At 36.9% G+C, this 20,000-nt stretch overlaps 1 protein-coding gene across 1 annotated transcript in view; it reads right to left on the minus strand.

Annotated features, from left to right (window-relative positions):
* Positions 1 to 20,000, minus strand: part of LOC122789870 (adhesion G-protein coupled receptor G6-like) — a 189,934-nt gene that overhangs the window by 73,772 nt on the left and 96,162 nt on the right. Inside the window, exons 4-5 of the mRNA XM_044057304.1 lie at positions 15,977 to 16,064; positions 15,506 to 15,783 (exon numbers count right to left, since the gene is read on the minus strand). Of these exons, the coding sequence (XP_043913239.1) occupies positions 15,506 to 15,783; positions 15,977 to 16,064 (366 nt within the window). The remainder of the gene's footprint in view (positions 1 to 15,505; positions 15,784 to 15,976; positions 16,065 to 20,000) is intronic.

Below are 20,000 nucleotides of genomic sequence, written 5' to 3' on the forward strand. Positions count from 1 at the left end.
ATGATGAAAGGTTCCACAGCCATGAGTGCTTGTAACTCCGAGACTCGCCTTGCAGAGGTTATTGCTAAGAGCAAAGCTGTTTTCCAAGATAAGAATTTTATATCTGCTGTTGATGCTGGCTCGAAAGGAGGCAGTGTGAGTTTTTCCAAAACATAATTGAGGTCCCAGGCTGGAATTGGTGCTCTCCTTGGAGGCCTAATGTTTTTGGCCCTCTGAGGTACTGTCTTATTAAAGGATGAGAAAAAATATTGTAATGGGCTGAAATGGCAGAGGCATGAATCTTAGTAGATGAGAAAGAAAGGCCTTTGTTTAGCATCTCAGTTAGGTATTGTAAAATCTGAGGGATATTTGGTACACCTGTGTCAATGCTTTGTTCTTGGTTCCAAGCACAGCATCTCTTCCATTTTTCTGCATAAGATTTTCTGGTACTGGGCCTCCTGGCCTCCAAGATAACATCCATAACAGCTTTTGAAAGAGGAGTGTTCTGAATGGCTACATTATCCGCCAAGCTGCCAGATTTAAGGTCCTGAGCTGGCGGTGAAGGATCTGATTGTTTTGTTGGGTCAGCAAGTGAGAAGTTTGAGGCAGTATCCATGCTGGACCTTGAGACAAGCTCTTTAGGATTGGGTACCAGTGCTGGCGTGGCCAGTCTGGTGCAATCAGTATAATTTTTGGCTTCTCTTGTCTGACCTTTAGGAGTACCCTGGGAAGGAGAGGCAGCGGGGGAAAGGCATATACTGTTACATTTTTCCAGCTGAAGGATAGGGCGTCCACTTTCCATGCTTGCTTGTGATGAATCCTTGTGCAAAATCTCTGCAATTGGCAGTTGTGAGGGGAGGCAAGTAGATCTAAGTCTGGGCATCCCCATTTCCTTATCATGCTGAAGACTTGTGGATCCAGTTTCCATTCGTGGGGATCCATGAGGTTTCTGCTTAGTTCATCTGCCAGAGTATTTGTTTTTCCTGGCAGGAATTGTGCTTGCAGGTGAACGTGAAAAGCCAATGCTGTGTCCCATAAGGTCATTGCTTGTCTGCAGAGGGGTTAGGAATGTGTACCTCCCTGTTGGTTTATGTACCACATGACCATAGTGTTGTCTGTCTTTATCAGTAACTGTCCTGGATGAAGCAGGTCCTTGAAAGCTGTCAGGGCATTTTGAACAGCTAGCATCTCTTTTTGATTGATGTGAAGATGCATCTGGTTTGCAGGCCATGTGCCCTGAATACATTTTCCTGCCAAATAGGCCCCCCAGGCATAATCTGATGCATCCGTTGTCAGTGTTTGTCTGGCTGTGGGTAAACTGAATGTGGCAGACCCTTGTTGTGATGACAGGCTTCTGCCCACCTTCAAAACTCCTGTTGCAGGCAGGGAAGGAGTGCAACTACTGTCTCCAGGCTGTGGCAATGTTCTATCCGAACACTTTTTAGATACCATTGTAGTTTCCTCATATGCAGTCTGGCATATGGAATTAGTAGAATGCAGGATGCCATGAAACCCAAGGCCTGCAGGATTTTCCTTGCAGATAAGTGGGTTTTTGTTGCCAAATTCTTGAAGTAAGTAGTTGCTTTATTTTGTCTGGCGTGAGATAAGCCATCTGGGCAGTTGTATTTAGGCTTGCACCCAGGAATATTATCTCTTGAGAGGGCACTAGTTTAGATTTCTTTTTGTTTACTGTGTACCCTAGACCAATTAGTAATTTTTTTCCAAATGCCAGATGCTTTAGAAGAATGTCTTTGTTCTCTGCTTGAATTAGGCAGTCGTCCAAGTAGGGATATATTTGAATTCCTCTTTGTCTGCAAAACGCAATTACTGGTGCTAGGCATTTTGTGAAGACCCTGGGCACAGTAGATAAGCCAAAAGGCAGTGCAGAGAATTGGTAATGCATTGAGCCAGCTATGAATCTGAGGTATCTTCTGCAAGATTGTCTGATTGGGACATGCAGGTATGCCTCTTTTAGGTCCAAAGTTATGAGCCAAGCCTTCTTGCCCAGCATGGGCAGTAGCTGGTGTAGAGTCATCTTGAATTTTGGAACTTCCAGAAACGTGTTTAGTATAGACAGGTCCAGTATTGGTCTCCAGGTTTTGTCCTTTCTGGATACTAGGAAAAGTCTGGAGTAAAATCCTTGCCTCTGCTCTTGTTGTGGTTACATGCTGAATGGCCCTCATATCCATGAGGGCTGTAATTTGTTTTTGTGCCTCTGCCCATTGATTGTGTGGCAGGTCTGGCATACCTTTTGACCTTGGTAGAGTGTGAAAATGGAACCTGTAGCCTTGGGACACTATGTTCAGGATCCATTTGTCTTGGGTAATCCTTTGCCAATTTGATGAGAAAAGTGCTATTTTTTCCCCTTAAGGGGGCTGCTAAAAGAAAAGTGCTTGGATCTGGTAGAGGAAAGTCATTGGGACTGTTTCCTGAAAGGTTGTGATTTGTCTTCTCCGCTTTTGGATGTAGGAGCACCCCATTGTTTAGGCCTGTATGAGCCTTGGGGCTGAGATCTGCCTCTGGGATGCCTGTAACTGTCTCTCTCTGGTCTGTCTGACACTGGAAAGGACCAATTTTTAGAAGGCCAGTTTCTGCTAAACCTGGGTGGCTGTACCTGTAAAAAATCTTTGACTGTCTGCATGGATTTTGCTTTATCCTCCATTTTTTTTCAACACCTCTTCTGCTTTAGTACCAAACAAAGTATCATGTTGTAATGGTGCATCTAATAATTTTGCTTTAACATGATCAGGCAGATTTTGTTCCTTTAACCAAGCATGCCTTCTAATAACCTGTAACAGCGGCCCTGCAAGTGGCCTCCAGTGAATCATAACCACATTGCAAAGTGTACTTTCCCACTTGTCCAGCTGCATGCAATAAATCGTACAATTCCTTGTTCTCTGAACATTGTGTTTGTCAACATTTTCTGTTTAAGCAGTGACATTAAGTATTGCTGATATTTAAGCATATGAAACTGACAATTTAAAGCCCTTACAGCCAGGGTAGCAGAAGTGTAGACTTTTTTTCCCCCATCTGTCTAGAGCCCTGGAATCCCTATCAGAGGGGGCAGGGTTTTTTGCAGTGGAAGCTTTAACCCCCTTGGGACCATGAGATATAGTTTCTGGGTCAGCAGCGGGGTTTTTATACAGGAATTTGAGAATCCAGGACGCTGTAGTATCCGTCTGGCTTAGCAGGTGCAGGACCCTGTAGTATCTGTCTGGCTTAGCAGGTGCAGGGGGTAAAGAGTCTGGGGACAGGCCGGACTCTGAAAATACATCATCTACACTGTCTAGAACAGGTGGAATAGCAAGGGGTCTGTGCTGAGGAAGTAGCAGAAAGTCTCTGAGCCTTTTCTTAGATTCAGAATAATCTTGGCTCTCCCAGTGGAAATGTTCCCTCATGGTATGAAGGGTTTCCCCAAAAGAATAATCCTCAGGAGGAGAGGCTGAAGGAGTGGATTCTTTAGCATCAGAATCCTTATAGGGAAGCATGAAGTAATCCTGCTCAGAAGAGGAATCTGAGGAAATAGAAACCTGATCAAAAGAATCGTACTCTGTCTCTTGCCTAGGCCTCTTATCAGGAGGGGTATTGGAGCCCCTGATCAAAGTAATTGGGTCTTCGGCCATTTTGAGCATCTGTTGTTTAGGCATGGAAGTCTGAGTAGGAGAATGCTGTACTTGTTTCTTTGTCTTTAGTGCTGCTTTAGTCTGTCTTTGAAACTGAAGATGGCTTAATATATAGTTGTGTAGGTCTGAAGACACCCTCAGAAGTCGATGCCTGCTCAGCGGCTCCGGACCCATCTGAAGGAATGATTTCCGAGTGTCCAATACCTTGAGTATCCAGAGGCCCAGTCGGCTCCACGTGGGAGTTGGAAGCTACCTGTGGCTCTGAGGTAGCTGCCACCAGGGTCACCTCATTGAGAACCGGCGACTGGCCTATTAGAGGTTTCGTCATCTGTTTTGAACCTCTGATGCCTATCCTTTTCCTTGTCTTTGTGTTTTTTGTAAACTCCTATTGTCGGCTGATCTGACGGCATATAATTAAATCTTCAGCCAAAGTAATGAAATGCAAAATCGAATCGACGCTTGATAGTGCGTTAAATCTAGCACAAAATCGACAACTAGCAACGTTGTGATCAGGGCCTAGGCAAGGAATACAGTAAGAGTGAAAATCCTTATGAGGTATTTGCTTCCCACAAGAAATACAATTGAGTCAGCTGACCGGCACTTGCGAACTGCTTTTGCTTCGGGCACCACGCGGCAAGAAAGACTGAAGAAAATGGTGCACTGACGGCAGGGAAGAGGCGACAGCAACTGACGCCGGACCTAGACTTTGGAATTCTGGCCGACTGAGGGTAGCCTGCCAGCAGGATAACCCAAGAGTAATGACTGCAACAGTGAAACACGATGAGCATCTTTAGTGTCTCTGAATCTTTTTTTAAATGGAAATGGACTAACCATGCACACAAAACAATTGGATAATTGAAATTCCTGAGTATTAATAAACATGTTTCCCTCTACCAAAATTATTTATTTAAATAACTTTTTAGATTTAATTTATGTATGACATTTCTCCTTTTGGCAGAATGAAGTGGTACATAACACATTTGAGGAGTACATCAGTAGTATGCCTTATCTTTAAAGATATTGACAAGGGTGGAATGTTTTCTATGGTAGTTATCAATTACAAAAAAAGCATTTCTCACATTTGCTAATGTCTGCTTTATTCCAGGATTAGGAACCCAGGTATGTAGTTCTTTCATTAAAGGTGAGTTCATTTTTGATGAGAATTTAATTGTATACTACATAAATCAGATACAACAATTTCTAAAGAACTTATAATTTCTACAGTTGTGAAATTTAGAAAATGAACAGATAGTATTAAATTTAAAAGGCACTAAAGGTTTCAAAGATTCAATTTCAGAATATCTATTCAATATTGTTTTTAAAACCCAAAATACAACTGATACAATCCTTCATTTAAATAAAAGCAACTGATGTTCTAGTTTGCACCACACCAGATCTCAATAATGATCCTTTTAGATTAAAATTAAGTTAAACTAACATTACTTGTTGTATACTATATTAATTATTTTACTATTTACACTTTTGTTAAAAGGCATGAGGAGCATTTATTAAGTATAGATACATTATAAATTATTTAGTTAAGTTTTTGAATGAACATGGCAAAGTGTTTTTATAAATTATAAAAAGTATAATTATTTAGTTAAGCTTAATTCTTGCTGAAAGGATTTAAAGGATGTTTAATACAAGGACCATCGCTATTTAACAAGTCAAAGTAAACATCTAAGCCTTATATGGTTCATTAAAACATTACTTGGCAACATATTGTCTTTGTGTTTAAAACAAAAAAAAAGACTGTAAAGTTAAAGAGAATTTGAATATATAACGTTGGAGCAAATAAAGTTGAGTAAATATTTATAGATATGGCAGCAACTTGAAAATGCCAACAATGTTCTCCACAAACTGTTATTTCTGCAGAAATTTGTGAAAAATAGTTATTAACCGGATAAACAGTCTAAGAGATGTGAAGCTAAAGTTGAATAAAACCAAAGTTGATCTATTTTAAGCATTAAATCAAATATAACGGAGTTAGATGCAGAAGAAACGGATGCTTTTAGAAATTACATTATTAATGGCTCTAGAAAGGATATTAGTGGAGGAAGATTTGCTTGAATTAGATTTTTCTTACTATTTTCGTCAGTCATCTGAAACAGATATGAGCAAATTGCTATTCATGTTAACATAAGTGAAAAAAGATTAAAACATTAAAAACTTGTAAATCTCCAAACATAGATGTTACATTGTCAGATAGTTACAAATTAAAACATTAAAACAATTGTAAATCTCCAAACATAGATGTTACATTGTCAGATAGTTACAAATTAAAACATTAAAAAAAATTGTAAATATCCAAACATAGATGTTACATTGTCCGTTACAAATTAAAACATCCAAACAAAGATGTTACAAATTATTTAAAAAAAAAACTAATTGAAAATTACATAGATGTTCGGATTTATTAAGGTACCGCGCTGTGTACATCTCCATTTACATGTTGTGGTACATTTTTCTTATCCAGCAACCAGCCTAACATGGTACCACACAGTCCTCTATGCTAATAAGGCATTCCAGGGAAGGCATATGTTAATTCACCAGAACCACCTCCAGGAAGGCATCTATATGGCCATGTGATTCAAGAAATTGCTCTCCTATGAAGATACAAAAAATAAACGAAACTCGGACTAGCCGAAACAAAAGAAATATGTGAACACCACAGTAAAGTTGTCGGGCTGCTGCTACAAACACCACAAAGCCGAATACTTCTTAGCGCTTTCTTTCACTTTTAATATAAAACGTGAACTTCATCAGAAAAACGGGTACTCTCCCATGTTCCCGTTTTATACAAACTTCACAGGAAATGATGTAACAAAGTACTTCTTTAAAATAACATTTAAATATCATTTCATAAGATTTCTTACATACTAATCACTCAATGAGTGTATATTTTATATTATTTCTAAACGACATAACATATAATATACTTGTTTGAAAAAAATCTAATATACTTATTAATAAAATTGATAACCAAATACAAATGTTCTAGCTTGGATGGAACTTGCTCAAACATATATATATATATATATATATATATATATATATATATATATATATATATATATATAAAATACATTTATATATACATTATATGATTATAAATCTACACACATATAAAATGAATTTGGTAAGGTCTAAAATGACCATCCCTCAGTCATGGTGTAAAATATAGTATGTATATATTGTATTGTGTATTTTTATATTTGGTATCTGTATTCCAATCACTGAGTTACAGTGTTTAAAATCAATCAATACCATTAACCTTATATAAAACTAAATGTTGCAAATGAATTATGAATCATGACACAATTCATCATGAAATAAAAATTATTACACAACGAATTATCTTACAAATGCAAACTTTATACAAAAATAACACTCATGTCAACTGTAAATATGAAAATACCTAATAAAACTAATCTATTTGTTTACTAAAAAACACTTGATGTTAACCATTTCATTTAGACCTGGGGACATATCAGCCCCTAATATTAACTGCCATATTGTTTCCTTTTGTTCTAGTCTATTATTGACATCTCCTTTTAACAAACCTTTTTCTACCCAATCCAATACAAAAAATTCAAATTTTTTGAAATTTACACATGATTGTGCATGTTTTGCCAAAGAATTATTACCATCTTTATTTTTAATTGCCAAATTGTGTTCATAAATTCTACGTTTCAATACTCTAGTGGTTTTACCAATATAATAACTGTCGCACGTCACGCAAGATGCAATATACACCACGTGATCACTATTACAGTTAAAATACTTATTTGCCCAAATGGTTTTGTTTAAATGTTTTATAGTTACAAAGGAGGTATTACTGGTGTACCGACATTGTCTGCAGTCCTTACAGCAGAATGTTCCTTTCTTGTTGCTTACCTCTCTTGCATTACTATCTTTGTTATTAGACATGTGTTCTAATATATATCTTATGTTGGTTACATTCTTATAAGTAAACTTGGGTCTAATACCTAGACATAACATCAAGTCTTTATTTCCCAAGATAATCCTCCATTTTTTTCTACAATTTCTCTGTCTAATAACTCGTTGGTTATAGGTAAAGGAAAAGCAATATTAAACTCATATATTTCTTCTGTATCGATATCATGCGAGTTATTTCTAACAATAATGTCAGTCATGTTGGCAGACAAAATAGGTTTTGCTACTCCCTTTCTTAGTAAATGAACTTCTCTTTCTAAACCTTTTAACCAATTATTTTTGTAACCTCTCTCTCTAAATAAATTTTTCAACTGCAATAGTTCTTCTGAATACACATCATCTTCTGATGTTAACCTACTTAACCTTATCATTTGCCCTTTTTATAACATTTTTCTTCATGTGTGAGGGGTGCAAACTGTCTTTGTGAAGATACTGGTTTGTAAAACAAGGTTTTCTAAATATTCTACTTTGTAAATTACTATTTTCAATATCAAAGTATAATGTGATGTCCAAAAAATTGATCTCTTTACCATAACCACTTATTTTAAAGTGTAGGAAACCTGTTGTTTTATTTAGATCTTCCACCATATGTTCAAATTCAGCTTTTTCACCCACCCAAACAAAAAACAAATCATCTATGTATCTTACATAGAGTAGGGCTTTATTGAAGTATGGATGCTTTTTAAGATGTTCCTGTTCCCAACTGGACATGACTATATTAGCAAATGCTGGTGCAACTCTAGCACCCATCGCCACCCCAGATGTCTGTTTATAGTGTGTTTTGTTAAATGTGAAAAAGTTATTATCTAATACTATTTCCATTAAGGAACATATAGTATTTATCTTAGAACCACTGAGAGATGTATGAGATGCCAAATATGTCCTCATACTTTCTACACCTTCCTCTTGATCAATTGATGTGTATAGACTTTTGACATCCAAAGTAGCAAAATGAACTTGATCTTGTACTAAATTTTGTTTGGCTAGTATTTCTAACAAATGCCACGAATCTTTCAAAAAGTATTCTGCTTTTTGTGCTATTAAATTTAGAATGTTATCAAGCCAAATAGAAATATTTTCTGTTTTTGAACTTTTTGCTGATACTATGGGTCGAAATGTTAAGTCTTTTGTACCATATTGCAGTTTGGGTATTCCAAAAAAATTACCCATTTTTGGTTGTTCTATTAACATAAAATCATAATCATCCTTATTCAATTCTTCTTGACAAAACATGTCAAAAAGAGAAGTACTAACTTTTCTATAACAGCTTAGGATGAAATTCAGACTAACCTTACTATAGTTATTTGCGTCATTCAACAGTAAGTGGATAGCCTTGTTGTAATCATCTGTATTCATCACCACAATTTTCCCCCCTTATCTGCTTTCATAACCCTTATATTTTGAGATTTGGACAAATTTTCCAAAGCTTCACATTCCAAATGTGTCAAATTATCTTGCACATCCATTTTCATGATCTGTCTAAATTCTCTTTCACACATCTTTTGGAACACTTGAAGTGTATTCACTAATGGGGGGTTATAAACACTAGGTTTTCTTAGTGTTCTATCTTGGGTGGAATAGGCTATATCAACATCCTGCATAATATATTTCAAATTTAACTTACGCAGGAATAATCTAAATTCCACCAACAATTTACCAATTTGTACCTTATTTGATGGGATGAAGTTAAAACCTTTTTCCAAAACCTTACAACATGATTCAGAAAGGTAAATGTCACTTAGATTTACAATAGACAAAGAATAGTCATTATTTTCCGGAACAGTCATCACCACTTGTGTTTGTTCTTCCCTTTGTATTTGCCTTTGTATTGTGTGGAATTGTACCACTTGGTAGTCCTCTTGGGTTGTACCCCGTCCACCCGAAAAGAAGCAATTTTTTGTTTATTATTAGTACTGACAACCTCCGCAAAGCTAGTAGAAGCAGTATTGCTTGTATCATTGGTATTTCTTTTAACTTGGTTATTTTCAACATTTTTGGCCTCTGTAACAGTAACACTAGTGCCTGTAGTAGAATTTGAAAGTAAACAATTATCATTCGAAGTTTCTCTTTCATCTTCGGACCTGGAATGTGTAGAAGTCAAATTGACTTCCCCATCATTTTTATTGTTGGTATTTACACTTTTCTCTTGACCAAAAGTGCTAATATAAGCTTCATTAGTACTATATGCATAAATGTCTCTTCGCATTTTATTCTGCTTTTTTAAAATCACTGTAGCCCTTTGTCTATCAGTTTTTGCCTCTATACTGTTATACAAAGGCAAAAATTGTGAAAAACAACTGTACTGTTTAATGTTCTCATCTATAACCTTAATTTCTTCCATTAATTCATTCAGTTCATTTTCGTAGTGCTGTACTAAAATGCGCATCATAGCTATTCCCGCCTCGTTAACGTAGTACAAAGTTAGTCTCCTGGGGTGACACAGTTTGGGAACTTGGCTGTTCTCAAACCCTGAGGCACTGTGTTACGTGAGATACACTCTGTTAAATATTGTATCTCTAAACGTAAAGTAGCATGCTTAATAACCATTTTCTCTAAAGTAAAAATAGATTTTTTGCATGCTTGTATGTTATTGTCCTCATTATTTATGGCTTTAAAGACTGGCACTTCACGAATATCCTTGAATGGATTGTCTATGTCGGAGCACACGTAACCCCATACATTGCCCGTGAATTTACTTTTGTTTCCGTTCTCTGTAATGTCTGTCAGTAAAACGTCGCTGTTCATGGTATTATTAACAGCTGGCGTAACAAGTTTAGAGTTACCTTGTAAAGCAATTGATCCCGACTCCACCAATTGCTTTTTTGTTGTAATATTTGCTTCACCTTTCAAGCAATTTATAACAATGTTGGTAATGGTGTCGATTAATTCCTGTTCAGGCTCCTTGGACTGCTTGCGCATCATGGCTCCATCAGCTCCGTCCGAACCTGGCGTAGGGTGAATGGATAACTCCAATAGGATATCTTGGGAGAGTGGTTCCGTGGCCATCCGTTACAAACAATCACCCAACCGAACTGTTGGAAAACTCAAAAAAATAAACGAAACTCGGACTAGCCGAAACAAAAGAAATATGTGAACACCACAGTAAAGTTGTCAGGCTGCTGCTACAAACACCACAAAGCCGAATACTTCTTAGCGCTTTCTTTCGCTTTTAATATAAAACGTGAACTTCATCAGAAAAACGGGAACTCTCCCATGTTCCCGTTTTATACAAACTTCACAGGAAATGATGTAACAAAGTACTTCTTTAAAATAACATTTAAATATCATTTCATAAGATTTCTTAAATACTAATCACTCAATGAGTATATATTTTATATTATTTCTAAATGACATAACATATAATATACTTGTTTGTAAAAAATCTAATATACTTATTAATAAAATTGATAACCAAATACAAATGTTCTAGCTTGGATGGAACTTGCTCAAATATATATATATATATATATATATATATATATATATATATATATATATATATATATATATATATAAAATACATTTATATATACATTATATGATTATAAATCTACACACATATAAAATGAATAACAAAGATAGTAATGCAAGAGAGGTAAGCAACAAGAAAGGAACATTCTGCTGTAAGGACTGCAGACAATGTCGGTACACCAGTAATACCTCCTTTGTAACTATAAAACATTTAAACAAAACCATTTGGGCAAATAAGTATTTTAACTGTAATAGTGATCACGTGGTGTATATTGCATCTTGCGTGACGTGCAACAGTTATTATATTGGTAAAACCACTAGAGTATTGAAACGTAGAATTTATGAACACAATTTGGCAATTAAAAATAAAGATGGTAATAATTCTTTGGCAAAACATGCACAATCATGTGTAAATTTCAAAAAATTTGAATTTTTTTGTATTGGATTGGGTAGAAAAAGGTTTGTTAAAAGGAGATGTCAATAATAGACTAGAACAAAAGGAAACAATATGGCAGTTAATATTAGGGGCTGATATATCCCCAGGTCTAAATGAAATGGTTAACATCAAGTGTTTTTTAGTAAACAAATAGATTAGTTTTATTAGGTATTTTCATATTTACAGTTGACATGAGTGTTATTTTTGTATTAAGTTTGCATTTGTAAGATAATTCGTTGTGTAATAATTTTTATTTCATGATGAATTGTGTCATGATTCATAATTCATTTGCAACATTTAGTTTTATATAAGGTTAATGGTATTGACTGATTTTAAACACTGTAACTCAGTGATTGGAATACAGATACCAAATATAAAAATACACAATACAATATACACATACTATATTTTACACCATGACTGAGGGATGGTCATTTTAGACCTTACCAAATTCATTTTATGTGTGTAGATTTGTAATCATATAATGTATATATAAATGTATTTTATTTATATATATATATATATATATATATATATATATATATATATATATATATATATATATATATATATATATATATATTTGAGCAAGTTCCATCCAAGCTAGAACATTTGTATTTGGTTATCAATTTTATTAATATGTATATTAGATTTTTTTACAAACAAGTATATTATATGTTATGTCATTTAGAAATAATATAAAATATACACTCATTGAGTGATTAGTATTTAAGAAATCTTATGAAATGATATTTAAATGTTATTTTAAAGAAGTAGTTTGTTGCATCATTTCCTGTGAAGTTTGTATAAAACGGGAACATGGGAGAGTTCCCGTTTTTCTGATGAAGTTCACGTTTTATATTAAAAGTGAAAGAAACCGCTAAGAAGTATTCGGCTTTGTGGTGTTTGTAGCAGCAGCCTGACAACTTTACTGTGGTGTTCACATACTCCTATGAAGATAAGCACTACTGTCACCACCATGTTGTGGTACTGAACATGGCAAACAGGCTATGGTCAGCGTCCTATCATGAACATGATGCAGGGATCAGGAATGGAGGAAACCAGTAGACCACCAGAAATTACAGTTAAAGTGCCATAATAACACTAATGGCAGTACATAGACTGGGGGTGGTGGATCTACTAGGCAACAGGGAATACTGAAATCAAGTGCCATAACACCATTAATAGCACACCAGGGATCAAGGGATGGTGGAAACCACTAGACCACCAGGGCCAGGAATTGTACTTAATGTAACTCCACCAACAGCAGTACAGGTATTTGGGTGAGGGAATTCAGTAGATCACTAGGACATTTTTGATAGGTGCCATAATGACACTTCAACTATTACAGGGATGATGGAAACAATGGGAAGGCTGGAACGGTGGGAGCAGGTATGGGGACTGGTGGTTTGTGTGTATGTGGTGGGGGAGACATAGGGGCGTGTGGGATGTGTGTGAGGGGTTGTGTATACCTGTGAGTACAGAAGAAGAACTGGGGGCTGCCACCACTTTCATCAGCAACAGCTTACTACTACAGCATGCAGGTTCTGTTTTTAAATTAAATAATTCATTGGCTGATTTAGAAAATAGAAAAATGTATTGTATTAAGACAGAGGAAAAGGGCCATTTGGCTAATCTACTGTCCATTTTTCTTTGAGTAATCTGCAAATTCTACTTAAATTGATATGTTTATTATTTGTCTAGGTCCAGATATAGGCCGTCTATGTGCCACTATATAGTCTATGATTTTAGTTCTATTTATAAATGATCATGTAAAATTTAAATAGAGATCTGATGTCTAAAGGAAATGTAGTAATAGTGATACATTACATAATCGTGTGCATTTTGACTGATAATCCATGCCAGAAAGACACAAAATGCCCAGTTAAACTTCCACTTTCATATGGTTATATTAACAACAAACTTTATAAATGGGCCATCTATATTAACAGTTTACCAAAATAACTTTTCTGAAACTTGTTTTGGTCTTTTCCAGGGTATGCCTGGTTGGACTTCAACACTGATATATTAATAAATGTAGGTATTATATAACTATATCCAATATTTTAACAAGTTATTAAACAGGGGTCTGTATTAAAATTGCGTAGTGGCATTACATCGAATGCCTCTTCACCGACGCACAAACATTGAATGCACATAAACCTTGAATGCACTAAACCGCGAGCGTTCAAAATGCCAATTTCTTTCCCTGGGAAAGAAATTGCAAGTACCAAACACACACTATTTAAAACCTATGTGGGGGGGGGGCCGTGCCCCTCCCAATAAATATACCAACTCTTGAGATCGCACTACAGTGGGGTAAATGGCAATACTATGGCTCAGGCTAAGCATTTTTTTCCCCTGTGAAAAATAAACTCTGTCCTGAGCCTTCGCTTTTTTCAGACTTAGCTCTTTATGTCAGAGGCATTCAATGCAACACCTCTTCACAATTTTACTATAGACCCATTAAAAAGACTTTGCCGGAAGTTATTTTCAAGGAGATGTCTGTTATTATCTTAAGAGTTGTTATACGAGTATCTGTAGGATGGGGAAGCCTCAATTCACTTCCCATGGCTGAGCTACAATTGGAGCTTGCTGGAGGGGGGAACAAATGAGATTATTCTACCATGGTGAGCCAGATAGTTCATGGGCATGAAGAGTGGAAAAGGTATACAATGGAGAAAGAAGCTAGACATTTTAAAAACTGGAAAAAGGTTCAAATTAAAATATTTAAATATTGTAAATCTCCAAACATACCTGTTACATTGCCAGACAGTTATAAAATTATTTTCAAGAAAAATAATTTAAAAATACATAGATGCTGTGATTCATTATTGTACTTTGATGTACCTACTTCATGTACATGCTGTGGTACCTTTTCCAGATCCAGCAAGTACTTTAACGTGATCCCACACAGTACTCTAGCATCAAGGCATGCAGCACCACATACAACTGGCCCCTGTAGCTTTACTGAATGCTGATGAGGCATTCCAGGGAAAAGTGTATGCTTATTCACCAAAACTATCTTCAGGAAGGCATCTAGATGGCCAGGGGATTCTAGAAATTGCTTGACCATGTAGATCAGTACTGCTGACCCACCATGTAGTATTGAAAGAAGGGCAGCTATCGTACATTCATAGCTTGGTACTAGGCTATCGGCCCTAGGGCCTATACAAACCTAGCCATAACATTTCCCTGGATATTTTTTCCCACAATATTTACTTCCCTGGACCCCTATCTAGCAGGACAACTGACGTGATCCCCATCCAATCGTCAAAGCCCCTTTTGAAGAGGGCCAAGGAGGCTCTCTGCTTGACCTGTATGGAGAGTCTCTGGGTCAGGAACCTATCCCTCCAGTATGTTTTGTTCATTGTGATGACCAGGTTTAGATCCCTTTAGTGTGTGGCTCTGAGGGCTTGGGATTTCTTTAAGTGAAGCATGTCCAACAGCTCAGGGTTTGACATAGCCTTGTATGTTAAGCAGAGATTGCCTCTGAGTAGATGATATGAGTAGATGATATGCACAGAGTATAGCTGGAGTTTGTTTAGACGGTCAGTATAGGGCATCTGCTTCAGGCCTGTGATTCTTTTAGTGAGGTATTTCTGTGGGCTTTCCACCTGTTGCAAATTTCTTGTGAGGTACATGCCAAACAGGGCATTGTACTGTATAATGGGTCTAATGAGGGATGAATACAGAGGGATAACGACTTCCTATTTCTGGATGAAAAGCCCTTGGTGATGAGGTGTGCCACATAGGATTTCCTGACTGTTGTGGCGATGTGGTTATTGAAGGTGAGACCACTGTCCACCTGTGTCCCTAAGTCTCTCATCACACTTTCGGTGTTTAGTGTACTGCCACCAATGTGGTAATTCATGGGTACATGTTTTTTTACCAAAGGGGGATAACTATACATTTCTTGGCATTAAGCTTGAGCTTCATTATAATATATGACTTAGACTTAAGTTTAGACAATTTTACTAAGAGTGTTTCTCTTTTCACAGATAAGAAACAAATTAATACAACAATGTTAAGTAATTACCTTGAAGAGAATTTGTAATGGAGAAAAGATATAGGAATGGGATTTTCACAGGGTCCCAAGCAAAGAAGGCGAACCCCCATGTTAGTCCAAGTAAGAATGTAAGGGTTGCAGTGCTCTTTAGGTCATGAAAAAGTCCTGCTTTCCAGTTATGCTGTTTCTTTGTCATACGATTAATTTGGATCAAGACAACAATGAACATTGCCAGGTTCATGAGGAATATAATGGTGAAATATGTCACCACTGTGACGTAGAAGACGACTTCATTCGTAATCCAGCAACTAAGTGAAGAAATACAAAAAGAAATGACCATCAGAAACCTTTATTCTTTCTAAGCACAGTTATGATTAAATATGGATTATCCCAACAATTGTACAAGAAAGATAAATATATAATTGTAAAACTAAGATCAGATTAACTTCCATTCAGTGCAGAAATACTCATGCCCTTAAATTATATGGTGGATGCACTCACAAGTCTGTAACTCCATCAGATGGACTTGGCGTTCCATAAAAGTCTTTATTGATTGCAAGGACAATAGCAACAATAGCAGCAGGAATACCTGGAAGAGAATAATTTAAAACGTGGATTAAGGTTTCATAATAAGCAGTATAAATTCATACAAATATTAAACTGAAAGGCATCTGACTAATGCAGTTTTGAAAGGCATCTGACTAATGCAGTTTTGAAAGGCATCTGACTAATGCAGTTTTGAAAGGCGTCTGACTAATGCAGTTTTGAAAAACGTCTGACTAATGCAGTTTTGAAAAACGTCTGACTAATGCAGTTTTGAAAAACGTCTGACTAATGCAGTTTTGAAAAACGTCTGACTAATGCAGTTTTGAAAAACGTCTGACTAATGCAGTTTTGAAAAACGTCTGACTAATGCAGTTTTGAAAAACGCCTGACTAATGCAGTTTTGAAAAACGTCTGACTAATGCAGTTTTGAAAAACGTCTGACTAATGCAGTTTTGAAAAACGTCTGACTAATGCAGTTTTGAAAAACGTCTGACTAATGCAGTTTTGAAAAACGCCTGACTAATGCAGTTTTGAAAAACGGCCGACTAAAGCAGGTTTGAAAAACGGCCGACTAAAGCAGTTTTGAAAACGTCTGACTAATGCAGTTTTGAAAAACGTCTGACTAATGCAGTTTTGAAAAACGTCTGACTAATGCAGTTTTGAAAAACGTCTGACTAATGCAGTTTTGAAAAACGTCTGACTAATGCAGTTTTGAAAAACGTCTGACTAATGCAGTTTTGAAAAACGTCTGACTAATGCAGTTTTGAAAAACGTCTGACTAATGCAGTTTTGAAAAACGTCTGACTAATGCAGTTTTGAAAAACGTCTGACTAATGCAGTTTTGAAAAACGTCTGACATAGTGGCAATCAGATCAGATTACATTTTCTTATATATTTGTTGTCAGAGTCATTTTCTTGCTCATGTCACATTGATACAGACCACCTTATAAACAATGAGTATAATACACATAGCTGCAAATGTCTATCTGTATGCATTTAACAATTCAAATTGCATTAATGCTTAAAAGTGAAATAAAGCCTCACCTCAAAGTAATATTCCAATGTGGGAGCACAGTGAAAATGAATAAATAAAATCATGAATGATGGGATACTTACTCCTTCCACCCCAACATACAATATATAGAAGCTTTCACAGTACATCTAGGACCTGGACGGCTGATCTGAGAACCAAATCTGAAATATTAATCATTGAAAGAATGTATGCAGTGCCCTAGAAACTCATGTTCTTTCTACGTCCTTGCAAAATAGCAATCAATATATCTATCTACTGGACTATTCTATATTTTTATAGATAATGGGTCTCCTACAGGTGCTTGTGTGCTAGTACCTTATGACACAACTGTTCACTGCCATTAGTTTGAAAAAGCAATGGCTTAAACTAACATTAGCTGAATATCAAGTTTCTGTGTAGACCTTCCAACACTTGAATCTCTCTAGCCCTACTAGAACCTAGACTCTAACCTTAGAACTTCCACCCAGTCCCTTGCTCCTTTATGCTAAACCTACTCTTTCCTTCCCTAAGCATAAAGTCCCCAGTCACTTCTTAAACCTTAATGCTCAACCCTTCTCCCTAAACCTAAATTCCCCAGTTGTTCCTCTTTAAAACTCCCCACCAGCTTCCTAACCCTAAAACTCAATTCCTGCTCCCTAACCCTAAAATTGCCTTCCCACTCTCTAAGCCTAAACTCTCCTTCCTGTTCCCTCCCCACAGCTGATTGAGGGAATTCTTGATAATGTTCAACAAGGTGCTGAAGTCCCTGGCTTTGAGAATGTAGCTATGGAATGCTTCGGACTTAAGCTCCTGTAGTGTTTACGTATGCATGAATATGCGTCATGTGCTTGAAGTATTTGAACAGGAAAAAAATGGAAAAAACAAAAACTTGAAAATAATTGTTGGGGGGGGGGAGGGGGTAAGCCCCCTGCATCTCACACCACCTGCTAATTTAAATATATCGACTCGAAAATCACACTACAGTGGGGAAAGACCAAATTTCCAAATTTCCAATCCCCTATGTAAAGCAATTCCACACACACAAAACTAGCAATTTGCAATCCTTTCAAATTTGATCACTTTTGCTGGCCATACTGTTAGAACAAGAAAACAGAGAGAGGCATTGGTTCTGCTACATTAACTGAACATTTTTTCAGTTGAGATCTTTCATGCTCGTCCAGAGAGGTCAACAGATTACCAGATTAACATTCCTGGTACGGGATTATTGTAATATCAGTATTGGAATGTATCCTCTCCCTGGTATTTTGTTATTTTGGAGCTGATATATGTAAATAGTAGGGGGCATGAGGGAGGTCCATTGGGGCTTGCTCCCTTGCAAAAAATATTTTTTAGGGCTTACATGCTCCAAGCCTATTTCTTGGAGGATTCATGCTTTATTGCTGCTGTTTTTAGGTTCAGTATTTTTGCTAAATAGTCACTGCTGCAATGTTTTGCAGCAATGATTATTTTACATAAATACATACGTACAAATAATATATCTATACATCTATCTAATATATATATATATATATATATATATATATATATATATATACATAAAAAATATATATAGCTGTCTAATCTATATGTATACAAAATGTATATGGTGTGTTGTCTGTGCATAGGGGGTTGCCACAGTGGATCATCCGTTTCCATTTCTTCCTGTCCTGCATCTTGCTCTGTCACACCAACCACCTGCATGTCCTCTTTCACCACATCCCTAAACCTTATCTTAGGCCTTCCTTTTTTCCTACTACCTGGTAGCTTCATCCTTAGCATCTTTTTCCCAATATACTCAGCATCCCTCCACAGCACATGTCCAAACCAACATAATCTTGCCTCTCTGGCTTTGTCTCCAAACCTTCCAACCTGGGCTGACCCTCTAATATACTTATTCCTAATCCTGTCCACCCTCATCACACCCAATGCAAATCTTAACATGTTTAACTCTGCCACTTCCAGCTCTAACTCCTGCCTTTTTGTCACTGCCACCGTCTCCAACCCATATAACATAGCTGGTCTCACTACCCTCTTGTAGACCTTCCCTTTCACTCTTACTGGTACTGGTCTGTCACAAATCACTCATGACACTCTTCTCCACCCACTCCATCCTGCCTGTACTCTCCTTCACCTCTCTTCCACACTCACCATTACTCTGAACTATTAATCCCAAGTATTTAAGCTCATCCACCTTTGCCACGTCTACTCCTTGCATCCTCACCATTCTTCTATCCTCTCCGTCATCCACACACCATATATTCTGTCTTAGTCCTGCTGACCTTCATTCCTCTTCTCTCTAGAGCATATCTCCATCTCTCCAAGGTCTCCTCCACCTGTGCCCTACTCTCCCTACAGATCACAATGTCATCTGCAAACATCATAGTCCGCGGGGACTCCTGTCTAATCTCATCTGTCAATCTGTCCATCACCATTGCAAATAAGAAAGGGCTCAGAACTGATCCTTGATGTAATCCCACCTCCACTTTTAAACGCATCCGTCACTCCCACCGCACACCTCACCGCTGTCACGCTACCCTCTTACATATCCTATACCACTCTTACATACTTCTCTGGCACTCCCGACTTCCTCATACAATACCACAACTCCTCTCTAGGCACCCTGTCATATGCTTTCTCTAAGTCTACAAAAACACAATGCAACTCCTTCTGACCTTCTCTGTACTTCTCCATCAACACTCTCAGAGCAAACATCACATCTGTAGTGCTCTTTCCCGGCATGAAACCATACTGCTGATCACTAATCATCACGTCCCTTCTTAACCTAGCTTCCACTACTCTTTCCCATAACTTCATGCTGTGACTGATAAATTTAATCCCTCTGTAGTTACTAAATCTCTGCACATCACCCTTATTCTTAAAAATTGGTACCAAAACACTTTTCTCCATTTCTCAGGCATCCTCTCACTTTTCAAAATTTCATTAAACAATCTGGTTAAAAACTCGACT

The sequence above is a fragment of the Protopterus annectens genome, chromosome 15.part0 (genome assembly GCF_019279795.1).
Source record: "Protopterus annectens isolate FY-2018-M chromosome 15.part0, PAN1.0, whole genome shotgun sequence".
In the NCBI taxonomy this organism is placed as follows: Eukaryota; Metazoa; Chordata; order Ceratodontiformes; family Protopteridae; genus Protopterus; species Protopterus annectens.